This window comes from Theileria parva (assembly GCF_000165365.1).
Source record: "Theileria parva strain Muguga chromosome 3 map unlocalized ctg_530, whole genome shotgun sequence".
NCBI classification, from domain to species: Eukaryota; Apicomplexa; class Aconoidasida; order Piroplasmida; family Theileriidae; genus Theileria; species Theileria parva.
Window position 1 is genome coordinate 359,283 of NW_876245.1, and position 20,838 is coordinate 380,120.

A 20,838-nucleotide genomic window follows, 5' to 3' on the forward strand; every position below is an offset into this window, starting at 1 on the left:
GATTATATTTACAGTTTTTTCAAAATGTGTCCGGAATATCTCTATACTTTCATTCCACCCTCTTTTTTACAACGTTGTTAAATAATCGACAACACATATAAATTCAATTAGATTCCACCTTTTAAATACTTACATTTGGGACCTTTGTTATTTCTATTATATCAATTACATTGGAGCTATTTTTAGGTTCCACTGATTTAATGATTTTTCCACACAGTTTGTAGTTGTTACAGAAGTTTGATTCTTTTACGTATTGTAAGAATTGGAACGTTCCTCCCGTTAAGCCAAAATAGAACCTCTTTGTTGCTACATATGCTCTGCCACTTTCCTTCATAAAGCTCAACACCATTTTAACTATAGACTCATAATTTTCAGTTCTATAAATGCACTCTGATGTGATTATTAAATCAAATTTATTTTTAAAATTTCCTAAAATTGTTTTATCATCCACCAAATTGTTCCAATCTCCTGCCACAATTTCATAACTATTACTTGATTTCTCGTTATGAAAACCAGCAGAAATGTGTACCAGATTCTTATCATTATCTTCATATAATACCTTTAAATTAATTCTAACTATGGCATTTTTATCCATATTATACGCTGTGGATTCATTCATTGCTATGTTAGGAATTAATCCCTTCTCAATAACGTTTAAATTTAAATCTTGAAATGTTACATTATGTCCTTTCAGCCCTAAAAATGCTCCACAAACTCCAATTCCGGATCCTAATTCCTCAGTGACTAGTTATTTATATATTATTTAATAAACACAAAAGTTTATATACCGGTAAGTAGAATACAAGGTTACCCAATTCTAACACTGATAACGAATTTAATTCCTTAATATTATCTAGGAATACCAAGAGAATCCAAGTACTTTCCCAGATTGTATACCCACCTTCATAGGAGCCGGGAGATACCTATATAAACATAAATTAACAATATTCATATAGAAATAAAATTTAGAATAAGTGTGTGTGTTTAACATTTTTTTGTTGGTGTTTGAACTCAGGAAATGTGACTTTGGTAATGAGTTCATTGGATTCCTTTGAAAGTTTGTGAAATTTTGAAAAGGGTAATTTATCTACAGTATAATCGTATTTTTTAACTGAATATATTTCAGTTCTCTGTAGAAGATCCTCTACTCTAAACTCCAAGCTAGATTCCATGACTCAGCCCACCAGATGTGTAACCACCATACAAAATTGTAGTGTCAACTACTTCAACACTTATAATTTATATACATAGTACCAGCCACTAAATAAGTTAAATTTTATTGCGTACGTAAAATTTTTAAAAGATTACATTTAAATGAAAATAAACAAGTGTTTATGTTACAGAGTTGAGAAATTTTTAAAAATGGGTCGATGAAACTACAAATGAGTAGTTTTTGTGTTGATGAAATTAACAAAAGAAGAGAATAAACAAGAGTGACGAAACAGATACAAATACAAAGATGGTTCCGAGAACAACTGGGAACATTGGAGAGACGTGCAAAACTGACTTAACAGCCTTAGGAGTTTCCTCAGTAATGAGTTTATCCTCTTCATTATAATCTTTTTTACCTTTGATTTCGTATGGAGTCTTTATCTTATATTCGTAAATATCAACCTCATACCAACGGTCGTCCTCCTTAACGTAGTATCTTTGCCTAAATGTAGGCCTGTCAATGATGAAAAGAGCCAATGCAACTGGCTTATTATCGTACAAGTAAAGGGTGGCATAACGTAACAATTGTTTGTTGTTTTCAGCCTCCCAGATTACATCTGGCCCGTCACTGACTGCCCTAATTGGTCTGTCTTCATAGGCCAACAGGAATATGAAGGGAACATACTTTGTTCCATCTATAATGTACATTTTTTCCATTGACTTTCTTGATGATATGTCAACCTGATCGTGAGCACTGTCATCTTTGGGAATTATAGGTTCCTCGTCAATGTAGGGGAACTCGTCAGGATGGATGTGGTGTGAGATGGAATCTGAGTCATGAAGGCCAGAAACTAAGTACTCTCCTTCAAATTCTTCATCATCGAACATGTCATCCAAATAATCATCCAAATAATCATCGTAGTAATCATCGAAGTAATCGTCAGTGATGGGTTTGTCATTACTGTCAAGAACATAGAGACGACTATCGTCATCTTCAACTTTGTTTATGTGAGGTACTTGATCGTCAGAGGTAAGGCTGTTGGATGGGCTCCTGGTAGGACTTGGTGGTGGAGTTCTAGCTGGACTATTTGGTGGTGTTCCGACGTCCTCTTCAGTGTTTCTAGCTGGGCTGTTTGGAGGTGTTCCCAGGTCCTCTCTGGAGCATGTTGGTGTATTTGGAGGAGTTCTTTCCTCTTCTGGCTTATTTTCAACTTCCTTGACCTGAATATCGGGTAGACTCCTTGACCTGCGAAGTTTCTTAGGCACTGGAGTTTTCATAACCGGAGGTTTAAACTCCAGAGGTCCATCAGTGGCCAAACTTGTGTCATCCATAAGTATTGACTTGTAAGGAATAATTCTGGTATCTATTGCATCTGTGGATAGAAGAATCTTAAGCTCAACACTGTGTTGAAGTTTATTCGAATAATGGATCATGACCTCTTTGCAGGAAAGTTCACGGCTGTTTGAATGCCAGATGGGCTTAGTGTTGTAAACAACAGACTTAATCAAGCCTTTTATGGGAGTATACTTAAAAGTTTCCAAGTTGAGAACACTGACCTTTTGAACCTTGAAAAGGTCATTGTTGATGTTATGAATATCAAAAGTCAGTCTTGACAAATGACTATCCTCAATATCGATACCAGATCCACGTTCTTTTAATGGGTCGAAAGAAACACGGTGGTTAATGAAGTCCTCAACGTGGAAAGTGAAAACTTGGTGAATGAATTTAACGTCTGATTTTGTGATGAATTTGATTTGGTTATCTGAAACATTGTACTGGTAAATGTAACCAAAGTTATTGGTTCCATCTACGGCAATGAAATTCAAGTATGAATTCCTTTTATGCTCGTAGCCCATGGCAATTGGGACGTGCAAATTTGAGTCTTTAGCGTCAAATACAGTTTGGCCTCCAAGGATGATTTTGGTGGCTTTGTATCCCCTGTGAGGGATAAAAACGGCTGCAAGAATAGAGCCTAGTCTCACTGTGTGGTCCACAACCTCAGGAATGTGGCTAGAATCAAGGTCAAGAACGAAGTTTTTAGGTTCAGCCCTTATTCTCAACTCTGCAAGGTAATCCATGAATTGGAAAGTAGGAATTTGCTCATAAATTCCGTTCTTACCCAAAATCATCACATTGCTGAGTTGTCTAGTCCCATTCACAGTTATATTAATGAGTAAGAACTTGGAGTTGGGATTAGATGAGAGTGTTGCGAACAGTAAATGCTGGCCAGTTTTGCCAACCCAGATAACCTCATTAGAAATCAATAATTTACCAATTTTATAACCCTTCTTAGGGAATAACAGAATAGTATCAACATCGTTTATCTCAGATTTAACTAGGTTAATTGCTTCAAGTGAATCTTTCACAGAAAGATCCAATGATTTGTAGTAGTTTGATTTAGTGGTGGAATCCAGGGGATTCCTGGGGAATTCCCCCTTAATATTCAAGCATCCCTTAATTAGGATGACTGAAATTATATTTAAGATGAAAACCCTGGAAATCTCCATTTTATCCTTGATATAATCTCTGTTTTATTATTGTCTTTACATGTGGGGGGTCGTTTCGTCAAAATTAGAATAAAATTTTATTTTCCCTTTCGATTTTGAAAATTTTACCAGAATTCACTAGATTTTAAAAAACTCTATTTACATACCCAATTTTTATATTTACTTCCATTTCTTCGACCATTTTCTGGTCGCTCGTATCTTGATACATCGTCAAATTTTTATTTAGTAAATTTTTTTATTTTTCACGTTTTATTTTAGATGAGATTATTTTATTTATGAATTTTATCCTTTTGTATTTTCAGTCTAGCCTATTGAGGCTTAATGCACATTTATTTTACCCGTTCATGTGTTTTTCAAACTTAAGTTTCAAGCACATTATAGATGCGAATATTATGTATAATTACTAGAATTAAAAATTAGAGAGCTCCTGAGTCACATGAGAGGTCACTTTGTAGTTCCCAGGGCGATTTTGAACTCTGTGTATTATGAAGAGATGTCGCTAAATTGAACTGGTTCCCCCTGTTATCTTCTGAATTAGTTATATTAGTTATTAGTAAACTCACTATGCTGATTTTCGTCTCCTAGAATTTTGAGCGATTTCTTGAATTTTTCCAGAAAATTCGGGTGGTCCTTGTTGAAGAGAACTGAGAAGCAGTAGGAAAAGAAGAAGATTCCTAGAATATCGCAAGCCCAGATTTGTTTTTTGGACATTTCCAGGTAATCTATGACTCTTTGCCTGAAGCAGAGGTGTGTTAGATGTGCTGAAAAGGACGGGATGCTCAGGGTTGTGGCTTCATAGCCAGGGTGAGTGATGAAGAGTGAGATTACAAGTCCGTATGTCATGAGAATCTGCTGTATAAAGGACAAAAACGACCCTAAGAGTAGAATCCTAAGTGTGCCTAGTCTTACTACGTTGTCGAAAAATCTGAGTGTATAGGACTTTAGAGGGTATAGAAGTAGTAAGCAGGTCCCGAAAATTCCCATTGAAAGGTTTAGCAAAGTCCTTGTACTCATAAAATAAAAAGTAAACAGCGATGTGATTAGCTTAAATAACCTGCAATCATTATTATTTCCGTAAATATTAAGTAATTATGGTGTAGAACAGTGTATAAAACGTACTGCGTGAAGAGTAGATAAACGTATTGATCGACGTCTGAAAACTTATATCTATTGTAGAAATCATTTTTTAGCCTAAATGACACCACTAATAGAAAAAATAGTGATAGTAGAACTTGAATTGAGAAGTTCTCTGAATCGGCCTTTGAAATATCAACCTGAGAAGCTGTTGGTGATAGAGCGTTACTATTTGGAACGTGTGATGACACAACTGGTCTGCTAATGAGCCATGATACAAAAACTGCGTTAAATACTAAAAATAAGGGGAACAGTGAGTTTAACTGTAGCAATTCCCCGAACTTGTTATCGGGAAACATGACTGGGAACATTAGGAAAAGGAAGGTTGTGTATCCGTAGAAAGAGGACAGAGAAAGTCTTTCAGCCACTGATTTAAGATATGTATTTTCTCCTTTCCCTCTTATGTATCTTGAGAATAACCCTTCACCGTACGCACTTGCACATACAAGGCTTAGTGTGAGAGTATAAGCCAAGATATTAGTACAATAGGTGTTTAAACAGTTGATTTTGTAGAGTATATACAAGAGTACTGAACACAGTGCCATTGTATACTCTGACAGTATTAGAATCACAACTCTGTAGTTTGAAATTCTGAAGAATAGAAAGTTAGGCCGCCTTCTATTTTGTACCTTCGAAGCCTTTCCGCTAAAATCCATCCCATCATTAGTCTGCGATATTGAAACATTTGATAAATCTATAATTAAACAGAAAATGGGCTTTAGAAGCCAGAGGTGGGACAGTGTGTTGTGGGTTGGAATCTTAATGGTTCCTGTGGTTAAGGCAAGGCCTCTTAACCAGCACACGAAAAATGTGAAAATAGCCTCAGATTTAAAGAGGACGCATAAAATCGAGAAGAACACAAAGCGTTGCGATGAAAAGTCGAAAAATGACCGTCTTCGGTCTTCCTCGTAGGGATGGGTAGATTCCAAAAAATCACTGGATTCCATCTGAAAGTGGCATTGATTGGATGAATTATTGTGTTTTTGACTATAATTGTGTAGTATGATTGACTATTTAAGATGGAATCTTTTTTACTGATGGGGTGTGTGATTTTGTTATACCATTCAGTATCTTAAAATTATTACAGTTTATTATTAAAAAATAGAGTTCTATAAAAACGTATAGTATATAATAGTGTATGTAGAGAATAATATTAAAATTAAAGATTTCAATCATCTTCGCCCATGGGTTGCTTTTCTGGTTCGAGAGTGATTAAGTCGTCAATTCTGAGAATTGTTATGGCCGCCTCAGTTGCAAATTTGATTGATTTGATCTTGCTCATGGTGGCCTCTAATACTCCCATCTCAAGGTTATTGCCGACTTTGCCGTTATTCAAGGATAAACCGTACCATTTATACTCCTTATACTTTTCCTACAGCATTTATAAGAGGTGAAATAATTAATATTTTATATCATTAATTGTTATACCCGATCCGAATGGTACTTTGCATGGAATGATTTAAGTAATGAGACATGCTCAGTTGCATCTAATGCTGCGTTCAGTGATAGTGTTTTGGGAATAACAAGTAGAGCATCTGCAAATTCATCAATTGCCAATTGTTCTCTTGAACTCTAAAATATTATTAAGATATTATTAATCGAAGTTAAATTTATTTGTCATTACCATTGACTTGGAATAATTGTGCAGGTGTATTGAGAGGGAGGTTTCTACTGATCCTCCTCCTGGCACTAGTGAGTTTTGTTCCAGAGCAGTGCTTAGTGCGCAAAGCGCATCATGTACTGATCTTTCAAGTTCATTTATAAAGAACTCGTTGGCTCCTCTTAATACCAAGGTGCAACTACTTTCGCCCTTTTCAGTACCTGCAAATATATATCACCATTAGTAGATAAATTTATAACTGTATAATATATCTGTATTATTACTGTTATTTGAAGTGTTGAAGAAAAGTGCATCCCAATCTCCAATTCTCTTTTCTTCCACGCTTTCACACGTTCCCAAATAATCGCTGGAAAAAGACTCCTCACCATCAAGGTTTGATAACGTTAAAAGGAGTTTACCTATTAATCATTATAACGAAGAATAATAGTGGTTAATATTGTAGAAATACCATTTGTGATTTTTGAGATATTTTTAAGGTCTTTTTTCGGGACTCTTCTGGCTGCAATTACTCCAGCTTCAACAAAGTACTTCATCGACATATCATCAATTCCCTGTGAACTTAATACCACATTGCAGCCCGAGTCGAGTATCTTCTTCACTCTTTCCTTAGTTATATCCTTTTCTCTAAACATAAATTTATATTCCACACATAAATTATAATAGTATTAAAAAAGTGTATAACTATTTTTAAGAGTGTTAATAGCATGACTATTATACAAATAGTTGATACTTAAGTCGGATGTTTTCAAGTTCTTGTGGGTCGGTAACGTTGACTTGAATGCCGAGATGAAGACGGTATTGTTTTAGAGGAAAGTCGAGGAAGGCAATCTTGGCGTTTTTGACTGACAATGGCATTCCTTGTGAGGCTCTACCCATAAGAAGGGCGTAGCCATTGACTACGTAGGACTCCTTTGCACTTTTCCCGTGAACCTTAATCACGTTAATTCTCCCAACGGGGTACTTGTAGTCTCCGTCGTCACTCAAAGTCTTAACTGTTTTAATGGCCTTTACAACGAGTTGAGCAAAGTACTCGGAGTCGAAACCGACCAATTTAGAGGAAAGTGTGGTCTTTGCGATGTTCATCAAAACCTCTGTTCCCATTGAATCTAAACTCAAACTCATATGCTCACGAATGAACTTCACGCTCTCCTAAACAAAGTTATTACACTGAATAAGAGTAATAAATGAATAAAAAATGGTAATTATAATACTCTTAAGGCCATTTTGTATCCAGTGATGATTGAGGTGGGATGAATCCCAGAGTTTGCGAGGGAATTTGCACGTTTTAATAACTCAGCTGCAATCAAAACAACAGATGTGGTACCATCTCCAACCTATAAATTTGTTAACACTCTCCAATTTAATGAGTCAATATTAATGTTGTTGTAACTGTGTAAAAAATAACTTCTTGGTCTTGGAGTTCAGATAAATCAACGAGCAGTTTTGCTGCTGGGTGCTGAACTTCCAATTGCTTTAACATTGTCGCTCCATCATTTGTAATTGTGACGTCGCCGAGGTCATCAACTAGCATTTTATCAAGGCCTTTCGGGCCCAAACTTGACTTAAGTATGTTAGCTATTGCTTGAACTGCATTAACTGAAAAACAACAATTAATAAGAATTAATATAATTTTTTATGGAATTAAATAGGTTAATTATTTTAGAAAATACCATTTCCGGCTCTGACTTCCTTTCCGGTAGTCCTGTGTCCCAGGATTCCAACTGTCATTTTGTTCTGAAATTATTTACAATTTAATTATTAACAAATTATTTGTATGAAGTTATCGTTTAAGGAACTGATCAGGTACATACACCACAGAGACGCAAATCGTTAGTACAAATTTATTATCAGGGCAAACTGACACTATTTCCTAATTAAAACTAGTTTAAATTTTAACATGTTGGTACAAATCATTAAATAATAAGTATTATTTACTTATACCAAGGGATACATATAAATAAGAGTAATGTGTATATTATTGAAGTATGCATTATCCAGAAGTGTATAATAGTTTAGATTAATAGTATTTTATATATTTGAATAGAATCTTGATGTTTTTGAAATGATGAGGATTTTATTATTCCATAAATGTCAATCTTGAATGTGTTGAAAACGTTAATTCTATTCTTGTTTTTACGTTAACAACAATTTGATTAGCTGAATATTAAAATATCTAGTTCTATTTTAAAATTTAAAAGTCAGGCTATGAGTAAATGAGCCTCATTTATTAAACAGTTGAGGATGGGGGATTCTTCAGATTAATTTTTTTAATCTCACTGTTTGAGTTAAAATGATGACAGTGTAGACGGGCGATCTTAAGTTACTAGCGTAACGCTGTTGATGTCTACTTCTGAACTCAATCTCAATGATGAAAATAACGGACTAGAGTATATGACTCCATTTGATTATACCTTTTTTTCTGATGTGATTGAGATACAGACTAAGTAACCTCAAATTTTACATTATATCTACAATTACCTATTTATACCTAGTAGAATAAATTAAATATTCTAAAATATTAATGTAAGGGGCACAGGCATTTCCCTAATTTTGGTGGAGGTTCGAATGACCCGTAATCATCCTCCATTATGCTAGACCTTCTAATTATTTCTTCCTTTTCTGTAACTATTCCTGCTGTTACCTTGACCAGTCCACGCCATGGTGCTATAAATTATTATATTTAGATAAAATCTTACACTTCTCAATTTTGAAGCCAGAGTAGTACAATATTAAAAGTATAATTCCAGTCACAATGTATAATCCGCCTAGAAAAAACTTAAAATAAACAACATACTGATTGAGAGAAGTGCAATTTCAAGTGGTAGTGACTTTGTTCCCAAGAAGTTAATGCAGGTTATGTAGATTGATTTCCTCGCCTTCCACTCCTGGTCAGGCCACAGGTTATTAACCAGGTGGATCTTGTACTCTCCTTCAGGTACCTCGTCGTAAATCACCCCGTAAGGTTTCAGGAACGTGTTTGCATACGGGTGCTGAAGCCATGAGTGGTACAGTGGATTACTCAAGTCTATCCAGCAAAATCCCTTAGTGTACTGCTTCCTCTTAACCTATGGAATATTACTCTCAAATATTAACAGTATTACGAGTTTAACTAGTCTTAAAATATCAATAGCATAACTAATATTAAGTATAAAATGGGTAGAAAGTACGTTGAAAGGTCCAAAACGCCATAAATCGGGGTAATCGTGAATTTGTATATCCAGGCAACCGTTGAAATCGGCTCCTTCGTAGGTACCAGCTGCGTTTCTAGGTACCACGTTCGGACAAATCTCAAAGTTGTCAGTCATCATCGTGGCTGCCAGGGGCCCACATGGGTATGCAGGGAGGTTAAACTGTGGATTCTGATTGTGGTTCTGGCACCATTCGTCAATTCCATTCAAAGTGTTCTTTCCATTAATACAGCGCAAGTCCAATATCTCAGCAAAAGTCTTATAATCTAATCAAATACTCATTATAACTGAAATGATAATGGTATGTAGTTAAATATGCTAATTATATATAATATAATATAATATCTAGAATAGTTTAATGAAAAGCAAACTTTGGCATGTGCTTTTAGCGGCTAATGAAGGTCCCGAGTCATAAACGACTTTTTTATGAGTGACGTAAAACTCAGAGATTTTGTAGTAGATGTATATTGGAGGCTTGAAGTCCTTGGTTATGTTAACTATGATTGGTCCCTGGTCAAGTTCTGTGTATGGCACTTCCACATTAACTGAACTTGAGAAAAAGAACAAAATCAAGGTCAAAACAGCCAGCAAGACTCCCAGTGAAATGGAAAGAACTGCCGACCAAACGGGTGTATACATATAATAAACGAAGTAATTGTGTGAAAAATCCTTTTGACAAACGCGATATGCTCTACTCTTGTAGTCAGGGCCCAAACCCTTGCCTGATGGCAGCCATAGCACTTTATTTTCGATTGATACAGACACATCGTTCTGACTCGAACTTAAATTTTGTGCTCTTTGCACATTTGGTTCCTTTAGGCCCTTTTCTAGCAAATCTTTGAACTCCTTGGAAGGCGAATCGAATTCTTGCTGATTATTAGCCTCCCTTTCGTGGTGGTCTGAGGCCATTGGCCTCAACTCACTGATATTTGGAGATTCCCTTCTCATTTTACAAAATTAAAAACAATAAAAACTACACATTTTAAATTTAATCTACAAAGGTATAAGCTTTCCTACTGATGCGAAATTTGATAACATTAATTTACAAAACTATGTTTAAAAATTAATATAAAATGTTTTTTTTAATGGTTACTAAATTTAAATTTTTTTACATTTATTAAAAGTGGCATGGACTCATCTTTTATCCGTATCTACATACACCATCCACATCATACTAATATTAACACAATGAATATAAAATGATCAAATTAATGCCAATTTTATTAAACTAATGTTATGTTTAGTAGACTAATAAAAATTTTATTGAGTTAATGGAAAATTTATCAGATTAATGTGAATTTGATGAAATTGATATGAAATTCATTAAATTAAACTTAAAATTACTCCGAATAAACTTAAAATCCATAATCCATAATCCGTATCCGTGTTATTTATTTAATCAATATCTTGGAAAGGGTTAGGCGAGAACGGGTCTGTGGGACTGTAAGCAGGTGATGTAGGACTTAGTGGACTGGTTGGAGAGTACCCATAGTTTGGGCTTGTAGGGGAGTACGCAGGCGAGTAAACTGGGGAAGTTGGAGCATATCCTAGATTTGGACTCGTTGGTGAATAAGCCGGGGAATATACCGGTGATGTGGGACTCATGGCGCTAGTTGGACTAGTTGGCGAGTAGGCTGGTGAGTATACTGGCGATGTTGGACTTAATGCATTGGCTGGACTAGTTGGACTCATTGGGCTTGTTGGAGAATATGCTGGTGAATATACTGGTGACATAGCACTAGTTGGACTCATGGGACTCATGGGACTAGTGGGACTCATGGGACTAGTGGGACTCATAGGGCTGGTAGGACTTGTTGGACTGAAACTTCCGCCAAGTGCATAAGTATCAACCATAAGTCCAGGAGTACTTGGACCCATGCCAATACCTCCTACTGGTGACATCATTAATGATGTATATGTTGGGCTGAAGGCCATTGGCGACATTGTTTGCTTGGTGGCTGGCGTTGAGGGGCTGAGTGGTGATGAGTCTGGCGAGACGAGTCCCAGAGTATCTGCCACGTTGATTGCATTGGTTTGGTTAGCGTCTCTGAGCTTGACTTCATCTATCATGATGTCAAAAGCTCCTGTGCCGTAGGGCGAAAGCTGTCCTACAATAACGTTTTCTGTAACTCCCTTCAGGTGGTCGACTTCACCGAAAACTGCGGCAGTCAAAAGCGTCTCAAGCGTCTCTTCAAAACTACACTTTATTAAGGGACCCCTATCTGCTCTGTTAATTCCGTGCCTCGTAATACTCATCAGGTATCCTTTCTGTGTCATGATATCGCAGAGGAGTGAGAGGTGGCGGTAGTTGACGTATGCTCCGTCAAACGAAATGACTGCTCTGATTTCACGTAGAAGAGCTCTTCTTGCGGCCTCTATACCAAAGACATGGAAGATCTCACTAACATCATTGCTGAATGTTTTAGTGTAGTCTACGCAAGTTATTGGGAGGACACTTTCCAGGTTACAGCCATCCGTATCCAGTACCCACTGCGAGACGCGGTCGAAACTACCAACTGCGCTGTTGTAACGCACACAATTCTCCTCTCTCATGTACACCTTCGTTATTCCCTTTACACCTCTAAGCTTTATTCCGCAGAGAACGTCGGTCATGAACTTGTTTAAGAAGTCGGCCTCAGTGTCAGATGGTCCTGAGTTGTCACCTTCCCCGCCGTACTTAACCCTAATTCTCATCACCAGAAGCTCACTGTTATCATCAGTGTATATCGCGTCAATTTCCCCATTAGAAAACTCTGAGTATATTATCTCACCAACCTCCTTCATCGTCAACCTCTTATCTGTCATTATCTTGCTGTTAAGTACGATTCTCAGTACAAATTGGCCCAGCGTCCCCATCTCCTCGTCTGGGAACTCATAGTAGTCTCGAACCCACTCGTAATCTTCCTCTATTATCGTCCTGTCAACTACGGGGTCGTAGACCACAGTGTAACTCAGCACTATCTTCTCGAAGTTTGTGTACTCCAAAAGCGTCTGCATCTCCTTCGCTCTTTCCTGATCTTTGTTGATTGACGGGTCTAAGTAAATCGTGAGTGATGGCGTTCTCACGTTTGTTACCACATTAATCAACTCCTTAAGACGTGGGAGACCCAGAGTCACATTCTTACTCGATACACCAGCGAAATGGAATGTGTTTAGCGTCATTTGAGTTGCTGGCTCACCTATTGATTGGGCTGCAATTGCGCCTACACATTCTCCAGGGTTTGCAATAGCCTTGAAAAAACAACGTTCAACTTCACCGTATACCCAGTCAAGGGCTAAACTACTGATTTGAACCTGCTCCATCAAGTACCTGCTATTCAAATGACACCTTAAATGAGCTTTGATCAAGATCGTAGCGTTTTGTTGGGCCTCTTCTGACAATATATCATTTGGTCCACTCGTATTAATTATGATTAGGCTTTCCAACAGTTTATTAGTACGCTGTGCTATCTCTACTGGGTTCAGCTTGCTGGTTGAAGAGGCTGGGAACTGAGTTGTTGCATACTCTAAGATGCGCTTAATGTTGATTGGCAAGTGCTGGGAGTAGTCTCCACTCGGGAAAATCTCCTCGCAAATCATCTTCTTTAGGTCCAGAAGTTTCTGAAACTCCTCAACCAGAATCACTTGCTGTGAAAAGTCAGATAGAATCGCGTTCCTTATCTCCTCACTGATCCAGCCTAGACCGTATGACTCACTCCTGAAGTCGTGGCTGAACCTGCGGTGGATCTCTTCGTCGTCCAGTCTCATCAAGTCTATGAACTGGTCCTCAATGTATTCGGCTCCCATTCCGTCTTCTCCGTAGAGAAACTGCAGGATTTCACCGTTTCCATTCCTTGCAGTGCGGTCATACTGGACCATAACATCCTCCATGGCCTTAATTAGCCTCCTCTGCACATAACCCGTCTCACTAGTCTTGCAGGCTGTATCTATAATACCCTCTCGGCCTCCCATTGCGTGAAAGAACATCTCCTGGGGAGTTAAACCACTAAGATATGAATTTGAGACGAAACCTCTACTCTCTGGTCCATAATCATGCTTTATGAAGTGTGGGAGACTGCGGTCTCTAAAGCCAAATGGAATTCTCTTTCCTTCCACGTTCTGCTGTCCGACACATGCAATAATTTGAGATATGTTAATCGTGCTTCCTTTTGAGCCTGAATTTACCATTGACAGTATGTTGTTTGAGAGGTTCAGTGATGATGCCACAATACTTCCTGACTGCTCACGCGCATCGTTTAATTCTTTATTCACTCTTGCCTCAAATGATTCAAACAGAGACTTTCCTGGCTGGCACTTCAACTTCCCCTTTTGTGCCTGCAAGACCAACTTCTGTACCTCCTTCTTACTCTTGTCCAAGATCCTGGACACCTTGTTCAAAGTAGACTCTGAGCAGCAAATATCACTGCAGGAGACTGTAAACCCTATTTGCAGGAACCAGTTGTTAACTACCTTTTGGAGTGTTGTCAGAAAGTCGCGGCACTTCTCAGGTCCAGCTTCATGCCACAAAATATGAATAAGGGAACCTGAGCTGCATCCCACTGTTTTCTTGCAAATTATTCCACTTATATGCTCATTCTTTCTGATTATAACTCTTGAGTCATTAATACTGCAGTTTAGGTTATCCTTGTCCAGCTTTATTGTTCCATCCCTTATCAAGTTTATGTTCGTTATTCCTTGGGACTGGTTAAAGGTTAGGAGCACTGAAATCACCTGCTTACCCGTCCAGAGATTTTTCGGGAAGAAAATCGCCGGCTGAGGCAACTTTCCGTCCCAGTATGGGATCCAAATTAGGAGCGACATTAGCTCATCCCTAGTCAGAAATGTGTCTCGTTTTGTGAACTTGGAGACGGCCAACAGTGAGTCCTGTACAATACCCATCACTGGTCTGTTTCCTTGCGGAGACACAATCTGCTTTGGGACTAGCATCAGATGCTTGACTTCGGCCCTCGTTTCGTGTGTCTGAACCAGGTGTAAGTTCATCTCATCTCCGTCAAAGTCTGCGTTGTAAGGAGTTGTAACACTTAAGTTAAGTCTGAAGGTTGAATACGGCAAAATCTTGGCCCTGTGACCCATAATACTCATCTTATGGAGAGAGGGTTGACGGTTAAACAGTATGTAATCTCCGTCCTGCATGTGACGTTCCACCTTGTATCCATACTCTAGCTGTAGTTCACTGCTCTTCTTCACATGACGAAGGTCAAATCTAGTTCCGTCGTCTCTTATTATGTACTTTGCTCCTGGCCAGTCGTGAGGGCCAGTTTCGACCTTCTTCCTCAAGCTTTCGTAGTTTAGTGAGTTTACTGTTTCACAGAATGTAAGGGTCATTGCGATGCTTTTCGGCACTCCAATCGTATCAATTGGGATATTTGGGTCACCAGTGATCACTGTACGTGCAGAGAAGTCAACCCTCTTACCCATCAGATTCCCACGTAATCTTCCCTCCTTGCCCTTTAAACGTGCTCGAATTGATTTTATTGGTTTTTTAGACCTCGTTGATGCTATTGGCATTCCTGGGATATCGTTATCAAATAGTGTTGTAATGTGGAACTGGAGAAGTTGGCACATCTCCTGTATGATGTGTGGCGCTGTGGCTCTCTTATCGTGTCTTTTAATCAAGTTGTTTGTTTTTAAAACGTCCAACAATTTGAGTGTTAGGTCGTCCTCACTGCGATCGCTTCCATATTGCACGTACGGTCTAACTGCAGGAGGTGGTACTGGAAGCACCTGGAGAATCAGCCAGCACGGTTGTGATCGTTCAGGAACGAATCCAAGGCACTTCATGTCCTCAAGTGTAATCCCCCTTAAAACCTTAAAGGCTTCCTCAGGCGTCAAGGGACGTTTAATGTCGTTACACTGCTCATCTGACTCCTCAAGAATCTCACGTTGCTTCTGTGAGAACTGGATCATCAGGTTAGGCCCCTCCTTGGTGTAGCTGGGCTGTGGGTACCCGCAACCCTCGATCTTTGTGTTAGTTTGAGTGTCAATTCTGCAGGTGCGAGAGGCTGAACAGAGTTCTGAAAGGTGATTTAGCCTGAAAGAACTTGAAGGGGACTTCAGGATAAGCTGGACTCTTGGGTCATTCTTGTTTAGTAGCAGTTTGCTGCAGTTAAAACATACGCAACGGAGAATTTTTAACACAGTCATCATAAATCCGTAGTGATACATGGGCTTTGCTAAAACTATATGTCCAAAATGGCCTGGACAATATTTTAAATCCATAGAACAGGTCAAACATATGTGACGAGGGTCAGTTGTTCCCATTCGGAGATCGTTAAGTCCTCCGGTTTGGGGGATTCCCTCTCGGTATAACTCAGTAAGAGTTATTTCACATACTGACATTCGTTTTACTAGTTCTGGGTCCAAGAGCCCAAATTCTATTGCCCTGATGCGTTTGAGCTCACAGGGAGAAAAGGGTCGATTCAAATCGATCACCGTCGTCATTTTATATATGAAATTATTGATACTGCATCTATATTACAATAAAGCTGTATTACAGCTTTAAAAATTTATTTTAAGTGAACACAAATTCAAATCGGGCCATCTTTCTTCACTATATACTTCTAACCAGAATTTTAACGGTATTTTATGGTATATTATATTTTTATATATTGTATAATATTATTATTTCCTTAAATGAGTAGATTAATTTGATTTATCTCCTGATTTTGGGACCACCAAAAGATCTTCCATATTCTCAACTGATCCCAGTGAATTCTTTACATCTTCCTTCACTAAACATTTATTAACTGAGTTAATCTATATGTTTATCTTTGTTTTTGGCATTATTTTGCTCAAATAATGTTGATACGCTGAGAGTTTATTCTGCTGAATATTGTAGTGGCCTGTGTTATAAGATCCGTCGTTCCACTGCTATTAGTTAGGATTATGGTGTTATTCGTTTTGGCCAAATTTGCAAAAGCTGCAATATACTTCTCTGCAAGCCTTAACGTTACGGCCTCAGCCACTCCTGTACACATTCATATACTTAACTCTACAGTATATAAAATATCTAACCCTAATTTATAATATATAACCATTGTTTATATAATATAACCATTATTTATAAATATTTTACTATATAAAGTATGTAATATTTTGAGTTACCATTTTTTTTGAGGGTATTGGTTAAGACCTCGAGTGTGTAAGCAGCTGCTTCTGCTCTTTGTTTTTCAGCTTTTGCTTCACCTTCTGCTTTTAGTATCTCGATTTGTCTCTTGGCGAGGGCAATGTTGATTTCGCTCTCTCTGTCACCTTCACTTCTGAGGATTTCAGCTCTTTTCATACGTTCAGCTTCAGCCTAAATAAACAATGACAAAGGAATAAATATACCTGTTTTTCCATGGCAGAGATGATGTTTTTTGGCAGAGTAATGTCCCTAATCTCGTATCTTAAACAGGTTACACCCCAAGATTTTGAAGCAACATTAATGTTCTAAGTTAACAGTATTAAAACATTTAAAAATACGTTGACAATCAGGTGATTCAGGTTGTCTCTTTCAAGGAAAGTGGAATCCAGTGATAATTTACCTAGTTCAGACCTCATCGTGGTTTGTGCCAGCTGGGTGATAGCGAAAATTGGATCCTCAACTCCATAGGAAGCCTAAAAAATGATTGTTTTAGATTATGTTTATTTCTCACATCATATGGGTTTATACACTTCACATATAAAACTCCATCAATCTGTATCATTACCTAAAAACAATATATAAAGAGGGGTATAGGTGGCATATATTGGTAATTTCGGAGATAAATAAAGTAGTAATAGCTGCACAATACGAACATTATCCTTGGTAATTGCCGTTTGGTTGGGAATAACGATAGTATTTTCCTTTAATGAGTGGATATATGAAATCCTATCAATTGTTGGCCATAGTAAGTGTATTCCCGCTCCTATTGTTCTCTTATATTTTCCAAATCTATATAAAAATGCATTTCAATGATGATTTTAAGTAGAATTTAGTTGTAATTTAAATAAAAATGTAAATATTAAGTGATAAAAAAGGGAAATAGTAAAAGAATACCGTTCGATAACGTAAACAGATTGCTGAGGGACTATGACGATTCCAAAATGTGTTTTAGTAGGTGGTCTGAGGTTAAAAGTTGTAAATTTTCTATTGAAGCTGTGATTGTAGTTGATTCTACCTAAACTTCTATGGAATCCTACACAGGCATTCTTTATACCAATTCTATGGAACAGCATATTTATACAGTCAAATTAACATATAAAATGTTACAACATTATTTTACTCTAATATACTAAAATTAAAGTGTAATTAACGACTCGTAGATGAAAGGAATATATAACCCTATCAAGTATGAACCCAATTGAATAAAAAATTGTTATTTATTATTTTTCATCGATTTGTAATTTTGTTCGTCTGATAAATAGAACGAAGCCCACTTGTATATTGATCTAATTTTTAATTTATTGGTCAGATATTATTAACATACTCTCTTATTTTTTCATAGTTAAATCCTAAAAACATATATGAATCTTTATCTCAGTATTCTATATGTACTATATAAATTTGTAATTGAGAACTGAATATCTGTGAAATGTGTATATGAAAATGTGTAAAGTTGTGCGAGGGAACCTTTTGGTTGTGATTCCAAGATTTGTGCGATGTGTTCAAGAATTGCATTTGAACTGACGTTTAAATTATAATCCTCAAATGCCTTTGTTTTTGCGGATTCTAAACTTGCCATCCTCGCTATATCTATTAAACATTTATTCATAAAATAGGTTATATGTTTATAATTGTGTAGAGTTCTTGGGGTGAAAATAAGTAAAAAATACGTATTATAATTTTAGAAATATCATCTCCGAGGAAGTTGCTGATCCTTTTAACAGTTTCTAATCAGTTTATTTTTTCATAAAATTACCCTCGTTATAATTAAGATTAGTATCAGCAGTGCCACTAATTTTATTGTTGTTTTCTAAAAATTGTAGAATATTTTTAAAAACTTCAGGGTCGTCAATTTTAGTCTTGATGCGTTGTGTGACGTCGTACGGCCTGCTGGAATCACCGTCACTGAACCACGAAATAGTTACACATTTTAAACAGACTATTTTAATATGAATTAATATTATTAAATATTTATGCATAGGTAATTTTTAATGAAGTTTTCCGACTTTATACCCCAATATTGGTTTTTCACACTATCACATAAATTATATATTGAAATATTGTATGGGTATGTATGTTCATGTTCGGTTGATAAAATTATAAGAGAGTTTACTTTGAATTAAGCTTATTTTTTGCTGCTGATAATGGCATCAACTTTAGCTTTTAAAATTTTTTCCTTCACAGCCTCGTTTTCGCTCCTTATTTTGACTTTTTCTTCCTTTTCACGTTTGTACCTTTCCAAAGCCTCTTGCTTAGTTTTCAGGGCTTTCATCTCAAGCTTTTTCTTGGCTTCCGCAACCCTTTTTCTCTCAGCCTCAACAATCTTGGCTCTGGCCTCAAACTCAGCTGCTCTTTTCTCTTCGAGCTCCTTTTTGAACTGCTCCTTGGCGCTCTTGACCTTGGTCTGGTTTATCTCAGTGATTTTCTGGACCATTGCAAGTCCCTTACCCCTTGTGGTCACTGAGGTTTTAACGCCGTCTTCCTTAAGGAGTTTGCTGTTTAAAGTCATTGAGTACTTGGGTACTGAGGCTTTCGGCTCCCAGTTGAGTTTCTCGGTCTTTAACTTCCTTACGGGTTTCTCCGTTGGAGCTCCAACTGAACCCTTTGGTAGCTGGAGTTCTTGGACTTCCATGGACTTCATTGCCTCCTCTACACTTCTCATATCAACTCCGTACTCTTCATCGTCCTCAGATGACTCATCAGCCTCTGGTTTTGATTCCTCAACGTCGTCCTCTGGTGTCTCGTGTACGTCCAATGATTCTTCAACACCACGTTCAGATGATTCTTCAACACCACGTTCAGATGACCCTTCTGATTCTTCTGAAGCTTCTGATGCTTCTGGTGCTTCTGATGCTGGAGTGCTTCCGGTATCTTCTGACATCAGTTCCTCCATTTCATGAATTTGCTCGGCTACATCGACGATGTCGCTGTTTGATTCTGAGTTTTCGAAGTTGTCCTGAGAATTTTTGGGGAGTTTTGGAAACTCAGAGTCGTATGTTTCTTCAAATTCGTACTCCATTGTCATATAATTTTCCATATGATTTTTGTTACTAATGCTGCAGTCTGTGCTTATGCTATCCTGCTTACCAAGTTCAATATCTTTGAAATTGGTTAGTTTAACGTTTAAATTATCAGAATCGGATTTTCTGTCGAAAAGATTTTTAAACCAATGATACAGCGCTGAAAAAAACCTTGTTATTCTAGTTATGAATCTTTTGACCATCAAACAAATTTGTATAATGGTTTTTTGTAATTATTTACTAATCAGTTTAATATATGTAATTATATTAATCTAAATTTGTTCGAGGAGACGTGAAGACGTCACATGAAATTATAGATCAAGCTGCCTTCTATGCTACTTTTCCGCCAAGATTACTAATTAACGCATTTATATAGTGTACTATATTAACATAAACATATCTTAATTATTAAAATTCTAATGTGTAAGCGTTAAATGTTAAAAAAGATGTAAAATTTTACGAGATCTGAATCGACTCAATTTCCGTCCCAAACTTTAAAGAACTTTATTATTTGCATCTTTGCAAATTTTTTACTTTAAAATTAAAATTTTATCTAATATAAAATTCAAATTAACAGAGATATCAATTACCGCACAATTACCGTATATTGTTGGTATACATACACGATTTATATTATAGAAACCATCTGTACTATTTATTATATGTAAGTATAAAAATGTATAAATGAGTGATAAGCTGGAAAAGACCGAGAATTCTGAGGACAACTTGATAATAAGAGCATATAACGTGCCTTCTGAGTATACAATTTCCAAGCTCCAGGAGCTTATAAAGGAGAACTGTTCGTCTGCTCAGCTGGACCGTGTGATCCCGCCTGAGCCCTGGGATGATCCTGTGGATACGTGTTGGTTAATTATTTGTAAAAACTCTAAAACTTATAAATCGCTTTTGGCTTTGGAGGACATTTGGTTGAAAGTTGATAAAAACGATAAGTTGTCTTCTGCAGTTACCTTTTTACCTGGTCACCAATTTGACCTTCCTCAAATACCTTCCAAATCTGATGAACAGGTCCTTCTCACCCAGTTTCCATAAGGTTAATAAACTTTCCCTTCTTAACACTATTTTTAATTT

The 20,838-nt window shown here is 37.1% G+C and overlaps 10 protein-coding genes across 10 annotated transcripts; 1 reads left to right on the top strand and 9 right to left on the bottom strand.

The window, feature by feature from the left end:
* Positions 1–13: 13 nt before the first annotated feature.
* Positions 14–1,172, bottom strand: METTL18 (putative methyltransferase family protein; the record flags this gene model as incomplete). The annotated part of the gene is made up of 3 exons (XM_061305889.1): positions 14–729; positions 812–923; positions 990–1,172. 3 exons carry the CDS (start codon positions 1,170–1,172, stop codon positions 122–124), a joined length of 903 nt encoding a protein of 300 aa, XP_061161753.1. The 3' UTR covers positions 14–121.
* Positions 1,173–1,407: 235 nt separating this feature from the next.
* TpMuguga_03g00181 (uncharacterized protein) lies at positions 1,408–3,909 on the bottom strand (the record flags this gene model as incomplete). Its single annotated transcript, XM_758106.2, has 1 exon — positions 1,408–3,909. Exon 1 carries the CDS (start codon positions 3,658–3,660, stop codon positions 1,408–1,410), a length of 2,253 nt encoding a protein of 750 aa, XP_763199.1. The 5' UTR covers positions 3,661–3,909.
* Positions 3,910–4,050: 141 nt separating this feature from the next.
* On the bottom strand, positions 4,051–5,813 carry TpMuguga_03g00182 (putative integral membrane protein). Its single transcript, XM_758107.2, has 3 exons — positions 4,780–5,813; positions 4,224–4,714; positions 4,051–4,189 (listed from the first exon to the last, which is right to left on the bottom strand). The coding sequence occupies exons 1-3, from the start codon at positions 5,739–5,741 to the stop codon at positions 4,077–4,079; spliced, it is 1,566 nt and encodes a 521-aa protein (XP_763200.2). The 5' UTR covers positions 5,742–5,813; the 3' UTR covers positions 4,051–4,076.
* Positions 5,814–5,931: 118 nt separating this feature from the next.
* Positions 5,932–8,422, bottom strand: CCT1 (T-complex protein 1 subunit alpha). The gene is made up of 9 exons (XM_758108.2): positions 8,086–8,422; positions 7,821–8,011; positions 7,627–7,749; positions 7,146–7,564; positions 6,864–7,039; positions 6,679–6,813; positions 6,419–6,615; positions 6,223–6,366; positions 5,932–6,166 (listed from the first exon to the last, which is right to left on the bottom strand). Exons 1-9 carry the CDS (start codon positions 8,141–8,143, stop codon positions 5,963–5,965), a joined length of 1,647 nt encoding a protein of 548 aa, XP_763201.1. The 5' UTR covers positions 8,144–8,422; the 3' UTR covers positions 5,932–5,962.
* Positions 8,423–8,933: 511 nt separating this feature from the next.
* TpMuguga_03g00184 (LEM3 (ligand-effect modulator 3) family / CDC50 family protein) lies at positions 8,934–10,750 on the bottom strand (the record flags this gene model as incomplete). Its single annotated transcript, XM_758109.2, has 5 exons — positions 9,975–10,750; positions 9,583–9,869; positions 9,210–9,480; positions 9,112–9,180; positions 8,934–9,079 (listed from the first exon to the last, which is right to left on the bottom strand). Exons 1-5 carry the CDS (start codon positions 10,549–10,551, stop codon positions 8,934–8,936), a joined length of 1,350 nt encoding a protein of 449 aa, XP_763202.2. The 5' UTR covers positions 10,552–10,750.
* A 17-nt stretch (positions 10,751–10,767) lies between these two features.
* Positions 10,768–16,106, bottom strand: polr2a (RNA polymerase Rpb1 domain 1 family protein). The gene has a single exon (XM_758110.2). The coding sequence runs from the start codon at positions 16,042–16,044 to the stop codon at positions 10,999–11,001; it is 5,046 nt and encodes a 1,681-aa protein (XP_763203.1). The 5' UTR covers positions 16,045–16,106; the 3' UTR covers positions 10,768–10,998.
* Positions 16,107–16,183: 77 nt separating this feature from the next.
* Positions 16,184–17,883, bottom strand: Stoml2 (SPFH domain / Band 7 family protein). The gene is made up of 8 exons (XM_758111.2): positions 17,624–17,883; positions 17,383–17,518; positions 17,241–17,294; positions 17,068–17,202; positions 16,933–17,034; positions 16,708–16,900; positions 16,412–16,570; positions 16,184–16,349 (listed from the first exon to the last, which is right to left on the bottom strand). Exons 1-8 carry the CDS (start codon positions 17,800–17,802, stop codon positions 16,246–16,248), a joined length of 1,062 nt encoding a protein of 353 aa, XP_763204.1. The 5' UTR covers positions 17,803–17,883; the 3' UTR covers positions 16,184–16,245.
* On the bottom strand, positions 17,884–18,726 carry TpMuguga_03g00187 (uncharacterized protein). The gene is made up of 5 exons (XM_061305643.1): positions 18,486–18,726; positions 18,400–18,456; positions 18,197–18,319; positions 18,054–18,078; positions 17,884–18,015 (listed from the first exon to the last, which is right to left on the bottom strand). Exons 1-5 carry the CDS (start codon positions 18,706–18,708, stop codon positions 17,943–17,945), a joined length of 501 nt encoding a protein of 166 aa, XP_061160976.1. The 5' UTR covers positions 18,709–18,726; the 3' UTR covers positions 17,884–17,942.
* Positions 18,727–18,854: 128 nt separating this feature from the next.
* On the bottom strand, positions 18,855–20,073 carry TpMuguga_03g00188 (uncharacterized protein; the record flags this gene model as incomplete). Its single annotated transcript, XM_758113.2, has 1 exon — positions 18,855–20,073. Exon 1 carries the CDS (start codon positions 19,950–19,952, stop codon positions 18,855–18,857), a length of 1,098 nt encoding a protein of 365 aa, XP_763206.1. The 5' UTR covers positions 19,953–20,073.
* A 317-nt stretch (positions 20,074–20,390) lies between these two features.
* Positions 20,391–20,800, top strand: TpMuguga_03g02305 (uncharacterized protein). The gene has a single exon (XM_061305854.1). The coding sequence runs from the start codon at positions 20,434–20,436 to the stop codon at positions 20,797–20,799; it is 366 nt and encodes a 121-aa protein (XP_061161754.1). The 5' UTR covers positions 20,391–20,433; the 3' UTR covers position 20,800.
* The last annotated feature ends 38 nt before the right edge of the window (positions 20,801–20,838 follow it).

Coding starts and splice junctions, on each gene's coding strand:
- TpMuguga_03g00182 (XM_758107.2), bottom strand. CDS start 5,741: ATGGAATCCAGTGATTTTTTGGAATCTACCCATCCCTACGAGGAAGAC. Junction 4,715..4,779: donor GTTTATCTACTCTTCACGCA/GTACGTTTTATA, acceptor TAATGATTGCAG/GTTATTTAAGCTAATCACAT. Junction 4,190..4,223: donor AGGAGACGAAAATCAGCATA/GTGAGTTTACTA, acceptor TAACTAATTCAG/AAGATAACAGGGGGAACCAG.
- CCT1 (XM_758108.2), bottom strand. CDS start 8,143: ATGACAGTTGGAATCCTGGGACACAGGACTACCGGAAAGGAAGTCAGA. Junction 6,616..6,678: donor CTTCAACACTTCAAATAACA/GTAATAATACAG, acceptor ATATATTTGCAG/GTACTGAAAAGGGCGAAAGT. Junction 6,167..6,222: donor CAAAGTACCATTCGGATCGG/GTATAACAATTA, acceptor TAAATGCTGTAG/GAAAAGTATAAGGAGTATAA.
- polr2a (XM_758110.2), bottom strand. CDS start 16,044: ATGACGACGGTGATCGATTTGAATCGACCCTTTTCTCCCTGTGAGCTC.
- Stoml2 (XM_758111.2), bottom strand. CDS start 17,802: ATGCTGTTCCATAGAATTGGTATAAAGAATGCCTGTGTAGGATTCCAT. Junction 17,295..17,382: donor CGGCAATTACCAAGGATAAT/GTTCGTATTGTG, acceptor TATTGTTTTTAG/GTAATGATACAGATTGATGG. Junction 17,035..17,067: donor TGAATCACCTGATTGTCAAC/GTATTTTTAAAT, acceptor CTGTTAACTTAG/AACATTAATGTTGCTTCAAA.
- TpMuguga_03g00187 (XM_061305643.1), bottom strand. CDS start 18,708: ATGCATAAATATTTAATAATATTAATTCATATTAAAATAGTCTGTTTA. Junction 18,457..18,485: donor TAATCTTAATTATAACGAGG/GTAATTTTATGA, acceptor TAAACTGATTAG/AAACTGTTAAAAGGATCAGC. Junction 18,016..18,053: donor AACTATGAAAAAATAAGAGA/GTATGTTAATAA, acceptor ATTAAAAATTAG/ATCAATATACAAGTGGGCTT.
- TpMuguga_03g02305 (XM_061305854.1), top strand. CDS start 20,434: ATGAGTGATAAGCTGGAAAAGACCGAGAATTCTGAGGACAACTTGATA.